The sequence below is a fragment of the Hevea brasiliensis genome, chromosome 15 (assembly GCF_030052815.1).
Source record: "Hevea brasiliensis isolate MT/VB/25A 57/8 chromosome 15, ASM3005281v1, whole genome shotgun sequence".
NCBI lineage: Eukaryota > Viridiplantae > Streptophyta > Magnoliopsida > Malpighiales > Euphorbiaceae > Hevea > Hevea brasiliensis.
Window position 1 is genome coordinate 56753789 of NC_079507.1, and position 8904 is coordinate 56762692.

General features: G+C 30.4%; 1 protein-coding gene across 1 annotated transcript; it reads right to left on the bottom strand.

The window, feature by feature from the left end:
- Nucleotides 1–548: 548 nt before the first annotated feature.
- LOC110661654 (uncharacterized) lies at nucleotides 549–2167 on the bottom strand. The gene has a single exon (XM_058136630.1). The coding sequence runs from the start codon at nucleotides 1945–1947 to the stop codon at nucleotides 772–774; it is 1176 nt and encodes a 391-aa protein (XP_057992613.1). The 5' UTR covers nucleotides 1948–2167; the 3' UTR covers nucleotides 549–771.
- Between the last annotated feature and the right edge of the window lie 6737 nt (nucleotides 2168–8904).

Below are 8904 nucleotides of genomic sequence, written 5' to 3' on the forward strand. Positions count from 1 at the left end.
ATTGCAGAGCTTTACACTGTATACGATGATAATTATTCCACAAACCTAATGATTATGCTAAGGAAATCTCTTTCCACCCATGTGTGTTTCCTTTTCTTTTTCGGCTATGCCTCGTCTTGTTAATCATTCTCCCAACATTTCAACTTTCCGGAGATCAAGCAGCTGGGAATCCATAGTTGATGGCTCTCTGTCCACACCATTTCTAAAATCAAATTCTTACCCTTCTTCAAATTCTAAAAGAGTAAGCTAGTTTTTCAATGGCATAATACAAAAGTCCTGTTTAATTCATTGGGAGTTTTGATGCTGAAACTTGGATAGTTTATCATTACAATAACAAAATCAATGGTTTTAGCTCAGGACTGTTGGGGATTTTAAGTCAATAATGTCGGTATCCAATTACTTATAAAACCATTCTATTCTATAAAGATATAATTAAATGAATTAATTAAGCTTGTAGATAAGAAGAACTGCTTGATTTTTCTTTGGCCTTTTATTTGCTTAGGCAGGCAAACTTCTCAGACTCAGATACACCCAACCACAAGCAGAGATACCACATTATGCCCACTTTTTTTTTTTTTTTTCTTATTGATTATGTATTTAATACAATTGTGTCTATTTTTCATATGGATGGTGACACCATTTTTATGTACTGTAAGCAACAAATATATCAAGATAACCATTAAAGTTCAAAATCATGAATAAAAGAAAAGTAAAAAGAATAAGAAACAGCTATATGCTTGAAGAATAGAAACAGATCGAGAGGGATCTGATTCATCCACGTGTCAAAGACCCAACACCTCTGGAAATCTCATGCACGCCAGGGCTGAACCCCAAGCAACCGAATAGCCCTTGCTTGTAAGGCAAAAAGGTTTTCCTTTTCATCTCCTCTGAAACTGCTCTGTTCACCGTGTAGTGTAATTCGTGAGCCGATACAGGAGCTCTTCTCCTGGAGGAGCCACCCACACTGCCATCTGTGGATCGAAAACTGGCATTCTTGACGTCCTCTGCTACCTCCTTTTTGGACAAGACTGCATATTTTGTCAGTGGGTCTTTTCCTGTTGCTCTTCCCTCTGATGCACTTCTGAAAAGCAAGAAATCCTTGAATTTCCATTTCTTGCAACCTTTCGATGAAAATGATATCGCCGACAAGAAAGAAGAAGCATATGAGGAGGTGGAGGATGATGATGATTTGGGATTGCTGCTTGTTGGAGTGACTATTTTCGCATCCTGGGAATTCTCCTCTTCTTGATCGAGCATGAGATCGGAGACTCTTAAAGGAGACAAAGATCTGCTTCCTTTATGCACATAATTGGAAGACTTGGAAGCTGAAGAAGAAGAACCTGGGAGGGTTCTTTCTCTTCCACGTTGCTGTGATGCATGCTTTCTTTGTTGCTGTTGTTTTTGTTCCTGATTTTGTTGCTGTTTAGCTTCACTTCTTCTTGTTTCTTCTATGGCAGCTTGAAAAGGGTCAAAATCTTTCTTCTGTTTAGTTCTTGATCTTGGTGACCTGGGAGAAGAAACTGAAGAATCATAACCAGGTGGTGGCTTCAAGGGCCGGATCTTGCCTCCATCGAAGAGCTCATCAGCAGATAAAGAAGTCCTGTCTAACTGACCACTAAAACTGAACTCAAAATCACCATCATCATCAAAATCTTGATGACTATGACCATTCTTGCGGCTGAAATTACCTTCACTTCCATTTCTTGATTTGGGAGTTCCAGGCTTCGCTTCCCAATCAAAAGGAATGGAAGAAGAAGAATTAGTGACAAGAGAAACATCATTAAGCTCCCGGTAGAAAGATGAAACACGAGTGGGGCTAGCAGGGGCACTGAAGAAGAAGTTGCCAAATCTCTGAGGACTGGAAGGGGCAGTCGTGTAAGGAGAAGAACAAGTACTATCAAAGTTGAACTCTACCGGCGGCACTGGCGCCACCACTTCCATTTCCATTGAAAGGAGGGTGACGAATTTGTATGGATTGTGCAGGTGAGGGATTGGTTGAATAGTGGAGTTTATAGAGAGAGGAGGAGGAGGAAGGAGGGAGGAAGCAGAGGAAATTTGACTGGAGAGAAATTGGTCATGGCTTAATGAGAAGGCGGCTTTATAAATCCACCAATTATGCTTATCTGCCTGAGGAGACACATATTGCTTCAATGTAACAAACAGTGTCCAATTTAATTATAAAATTTATTATTTATTTTTTTATAATTATTATGATACTATTTATTTTATTAACTCACTGCATTTGTTCTCTTCAATACCAAGTTAGTTTTTTTTAGTGAGATTGAAGAAGTAGAAATACGATTGTGAAGATGTCAGATAGTGATATATTAGTCATTAAATCAAGTTACACTAATGCAATACCAAGATGATTTAACCATATTTTTACATGGTTTTGGTGGATGCCAATTGGAATAAAATAAACAAGACAAGGGGACCTTTTTATTTTTTTTCTGTTGACTAATGTTAAAACAATGGGTAATTTTTACATGCCTTTAAAATTTAAACATCAGAACCAAATTCCATGAAAAAAGATTTCTTTAAGCTTTTTTTCATAAAAGAAAAATGAAAAAGAGATTTAAAGTCTTAGATGATGAGGACATATCAGTGTTTAAACTTTTAATCTCTTGTGTTACAAGATAAATTTTTTAATTATATATTAATTATGCTATTAATCTAATTATAGAAACTCTAGAAAGTTAAAAAATTAAAAAAAAAATCATATCTTGAAATATTTTTAACAATTCATATATGAATTAATAGTTAAAAAAAATTCAATATTTAAAATCTTAATATGCAGTGCTACAACCATTTATTATCCTGATTACGTAAAATTTGGAGATAAACCTAATTGAAATTATGTTTGAATCAGCATTTCGCTTGGTTTGATTTTGCCCTTTTCTATATGACCTTTTTTAGATATTAAGATGAGAAGAGGATTACATTCTATATGAGTGATGTGGTGTTGTATGCTATTTTTTAGTTGTATTGGCATATTATAATTGATCTTCTAAAATCTTATATCATTGGAGAGTATGAGTATAAAATATATATTTTAATATATCTTAACAAATATCATGATTTTATTAAGGGATATATGTTGTTTTTATCTTGTGCTTGTTCTCTGTTGAGAGGAAAAATTATTAACATTCATGTAATGGAGATGTTTAAAAATGGTCAAAGCATAGATAGGGCTTTGGTATAAGAAAAAATGGTGGTTGGTAAACAAAAATAAAATGGTGATAATGGGTGGGTTTGATGAATTAATTTAATATTTCCTGTCAGAATTCAGAAATATATTTTTGGCAACCCATTATATTTCTTTTTATTTTTGGAATATATGAACATTTCTCAATATCCGTTTTAAGATTGTTAGTTTGTTGCTCCATGAAATGCTACACAATAAAAATACTTTTCTATATCAGCACATATACTGGTCGAATGCTCCCTCATCAATTAAATTAATTATGTAAAATAATACTTATATTTTATAAAGAGAGAATTGTCAAAAAAATTTTGAAAGAAGCAAGCTTGTGCAATCTTCTGAATTAGTAGTGGTTGAGGTGGTGTTAAATTGACGTTCTATGTGGCACATTGTTACTCTCTTTAACGATCTAACAAATGATAGTGTCATGTCTTACCAAGGATAAAGTGTGACATGTTAAGGAATGGCCTGGAGAGTTGGAAGAACTACATGGTTAAGCATGCTCACTTGAGAGAAATTCTATGATGGGTGACCTCCTGAGAAGTTCTCCATTCTACCTATAGGACAAAACCGTGAGGCTTATTGCCAAAGCGGACAATTCCTCTAGTGGTTGGAGCCCGACCGTTACAAATAGAGTGTAATTGTAATTCCTTTCAAAGTTTAGGATTTAATTGATAATTTTTAAAGTTTTTGATAAAATTACAACAACTTAAAAAGTTTAAATTTTTTTAGCAATTATTCCTAATTGACGCGACATTTAGCTGGCATCTTATATAGTGCCTAGTTAGCGTCTGATGTGGCATTTTGTTAACCCATTTAAAGATAGGACAAACAATAGGGTACAATTACAATAAACATCAAAGTTTAAAATTTGATAACTTTCAAAATTTATGATAGAATTTAAAAAATTTAGAAAGCTCAATTTTTTTTTTTTAACAATTATCCCTTTCATAAACTAAGGATTAACTTAATTGGAGGTTCATTTTAATAAAATTATCATGCTTATTAGAATAAAAACTCCGACTTAGATTGAAAAATCTTGATCCTTCCATCCATTCCTCTATTAAATTTTAAATCAAATTGAATCTGAATAAATAATTTAATCTAATAGTTTAATCTAATTTGAAGTGTGAATCACTAAAACGAAATAGGATATCAATGATGAATTGACAAATTTGTCACTGAAACTTATTAATAATGAGATATTCGGCAACAACTATAATCCGTAGCAAATTCAAAAAAAAAATATTTTTTTAGTCAATCGCTAAATTTTCAACTATAAATCAATAACTCATTGCTAATTCATCGTTAATCAATATTTTTGTGATAGAATTTTAATCCGTTACTAAATTCATTCCTGATACTTATATTTTCTTATAACAAATTAAAAAAAAAATTATTTCAATCATTTCATTATCTATCTTAATTCACATGAAATTGAAATTAAATCGAAATTAAAATCAAACAAGAACCAGGAGGAATTGAAATTTCAATTTAGTTTAAGTTAGATTGGATCATGAATCAAAATCGCCCGTAACAGACTCTAATTATGGAGGTAAACCACAAAGGAGGCATCTTTTAGTCCTCATTGTGTATGGTCTATTTTTCAGCAAACTGGAGAGGCGACTATAGCACACGAAAACTGGCCCGTAAGGTGATCAGAAAACTTATAAAAAAGAAAAAGAGAGCTACAGATGAATTTTTGTGCCAACAGATCATTTTCCTATTTTCACAAAATAGTCGACTTTTGTTAATACTCCTTCTTTCCCACTTAATAATTTCTAATTTTCTTTCTAAATAAGAAGCTACAGATGAATTTTTGTGCCAACAGATCATTTTCCTATTTTCACAAAATAGTCGACTTTTGTTAATACTCCTTCTTTCCCACTTAATAATTTCTAATTTTCTTTCTAAATAAGAAGCCGTAAAATCTAACCTGACTTGATAAAGTGATTTAAGGTATATTATTTACCTAGCAAAACTGAGTTCTAGTATTCAATCTCCTAATCACCTTAATAATAATAATAATAATAATAATAATAATAATAATAATAATAATAATAATAATAATAATAATAAGCTGTAAATCTCAAGGTATACCTATAAACTTTGATTTGAAAACCCAACAAAATGCTAGATTTATTGTTGAAGCAATTCTTGATGCATGTGTGCATTTGATCAACTTGATAACCTTAATTAATGAATTTCCCTCATTGTCATGCCAACATCTCAATGTAATTTTCTTTTTGTGCAAGTGCAAATATATATATTCATCGCACACCATATGACATCTGCATAAATGGTCATTTTTGTACCAAATTTCCAATTACGGCTCTTCCATTTCTTATCTTCATCCATAAAAACAATTCTTTTTTAAGAAAAAAATGCATATTATTGCCTTATTTTTGTGCATGTATCCCATATTTCAAAATGTAGAACATGATGTTTCAGAAAAATAAAATAAAATCTAGAACATGAGACAACTTCAAATTTGATGGCTAAATCTCTGCTCGTAGACAATGGAAGATGTATCAATATTAGCTAATTATTCAAGATTTGATTGTTTGTTTTTACCCATATTTGTCAACAAGTGATTGATGTTCTTGCAGAATAAAAACTATTTTCAATTTCGTACTGCTGCTCCTTGCAAATGGTTAGGATTCATTTTTTGGTAGGATTTTTCTTATCAAAATATAATTTATCATAAACTCAAAATATAAAATATATGATGAAATTTATTAATTAAATATATAAATCTCATGTATTTATATCTTAAATATATGATAAATTGAATTTAAATAAAAATTTTCCTTGATGCTAAAAGTCTTATATTTTGTTTCTACAATTAATTGGCGGAATAAAGCTCAATTTATCCCCTTACTTATTGGAAGGTTCAATTTAGTCCATTTTTAACTTTTGGTTCAATTTAACCTACAAATTTTAATTTATGCTCAAATTAGCCCAATTGATTAATATGTGCTATTTTTTAATATTTAATTATTTTTTAATATCAAAATATTATTTTTATATTGTATAATTATTTAAATAAAAAATAAAAATATTACTTTTATTATTCAATATTATTAATTAAACTGAAAATATAAAAAATATCTTTATATTTTCATATAATTAATTAAAATTTTAATTAATTTTAATTATTTAAATGAAAAAAATGATTTTTGTATTTCATGCTTTTAATTTAAAATTAGAAAATTATAATTAAATAAAACTAAAAATATAAAAATATTTTTTTCCATATTATTAATTGATATTAAAAAAGTAAAATATAAAAATAACTAATTATAGTTAATTAATTAAGATTAAAAATAATTAACTAAGCAATTAACATTAAAAAATAATTAAATTTAAAAATATTTAAAAAATAATAAAAAAAGCAACTCACGCACCAAAGTGGTGAGTGAGTTGCACCTTCCTCAAAATTGGGCTAAATTAGATATAAATTGAAACTTCTAGATTAAATTGAACCAAAAGTTAAATTTGGACTAAATTGAACCTCCCCAATAAGTACAGGGAGAAAATTGAACTTTATTCATGTTGTACTCATTTCAATTGGCATTTTAGAGTAGTTTTGTATCTATTTTGCCCTTATATTTTGGTAAATTTTATATTTTTAGCTTTATTTTAACTTATTTGTTAACTTTACTTACTTTATATTTCATTTTTATAATTTTGTTATTTTTAATAGGTTTTTGTGGCAAATTGAAGGTCAATGAGTGCATTAGGAAGTGATTTGAAGAATTTTGGAGCCCCTTAAGCATGGAGAAAAGTTGAAGAAATTAAGCCTTGGAAGATTAAGTTGGCCAAAATTTACTTGAGATTTTGCTTATGATATTGCTCAAGGTATGTCATATTGCTTAACCTTAAGCCTGGGGCAAGCCGCAAGTCAAGCACAGCTTAAATCCAACACGTTCAAGTTTTCATCCACAAACTTGCCGAATTTTGCTTATGGTCCTGCTTGAGATCTTGCTTAGTGTTAATGGTAGTGCTTAAGGTACAACTCAGGTCAAGTTGAAAGTCAAACATGAGCAGAAAAACTCACTTTATCCCAAACCTATCGAGATTTATTGAGGGTCTACTTAACCTTAAGCAGACAGTGCATGCAGATGCCAAAAATTGCTGAAAATGTTGCTTAGGATAAGCAGTATCCTAAGTAGACTGCTCAGAACGAACAGCTTTGCTGACCTGAATATTTTTACACCTCATTTCCTATCCACTCCTTGGCTCTTATCCATTTTTAGGGCAACTTTTGAGGCCATATAAAAGCATCATTTTCTAGTTTTTACCACAAGAAGAAGTGAGGAGAAAGGGAGAACAACGAAAAGAAACGCAAGAAAAGAATAAGAAGGAGAAGGAACACACCATTTCTGCTGGAGAGCTGCTGCCAAGTGTGTCCACCTGCAGTTTTTCAGAGTTTTGGGCTATCCTTCCTCTAGGTTTTTATATTCTTAGTCTATTTTTATGTTTCTTTTGTTAGTTTTATCATTTCCTCTTGTAAATTTTATCATGATAGAATGGTTTTTCTAAGATTTCAGAGTTGGGTTATAATGTTTTGAAGTTATTTGTGGATTTGGATTGAGTTTTATCTAGATTTATATAAATATGAGTTTTGATTCTTTTCTTTGTGTGCTTTATGACTTACCTAATGTTGGATCCCATTGGGTCTAGTTTTTAATCTTTGATTAAAGGACCGAAAAGTGAAAATTATTGATAGATAATCAAGTAGTAGAACTTAAAATCACCTAGATTTAGAAATAAATTAGGATTTTAAGAGGATTCATTGATTGGTTACAAAACTTAATGGGTTTTAAGTTAATCAAATATCATACGAAAGTAGGTTTGGTTTTCTTAAAATACTCTTTGGTTTACTTGAAAAAGATATCAAAGGATTTTAGAATCAATCATCTCCAAACTCTATTTTCTTTTAAAAATTGGATGACCCAAGATAAATCCCAATAAATTTAATTCATAAACCCCAACTCTGAAATTATTTTTACTATTAATTAGTCTTTGTTTTTGCTTGCCCATTATTAATTTAGTTAATTTTTGCTTAGATTAAAACTTTATTTACATTACCCATTGCCTATTTTCTTTATTTTCTATTTAAATTTTCGCATTTAGTTAATTTAGTTCTCCTGCAAATTACCATTAGTGTAAATAATCGAAACAATTATAGTCTAGTACTTAAACATAATTCCTCATGGGAACGATACTTTACTTATCACTCTATTACTTGATATGACCTGTATACTTACGAATTTACACACATCAAGTTTTTAGCGCCGTTGCCGGAGAATTACTGTTTGATATTGGATGCTTTGGTTGTTTGGTTAATTTAGACATTTTCTTTTTAATTTTCTTTTATTATTACTTTACTTTGTTTTTTTCTTTTTGAATTTTTCTTTTATATTTCTAATTTTGTTTCCATTTGCTTATCTTATGAGGTATTTCGAAATGTTTCATGTACAAGTCTTCACAAGTTTTGCTCAACTGCACTTGGAGCCCTTTTATGCTGCTTGGGGAAGATTTAATGATATGGTAGAGAGATTTTCCAATCACAATCTGTCAAATCAGTCTCTAATTCTTTGTTTTTACTATGGTTTGGATGAAAGACAAGAAATTGGTTAGATTATGGAGCTTGGGCAATTGGTGATCATGTTCTTCAAAGAGGGCATGAAGATATC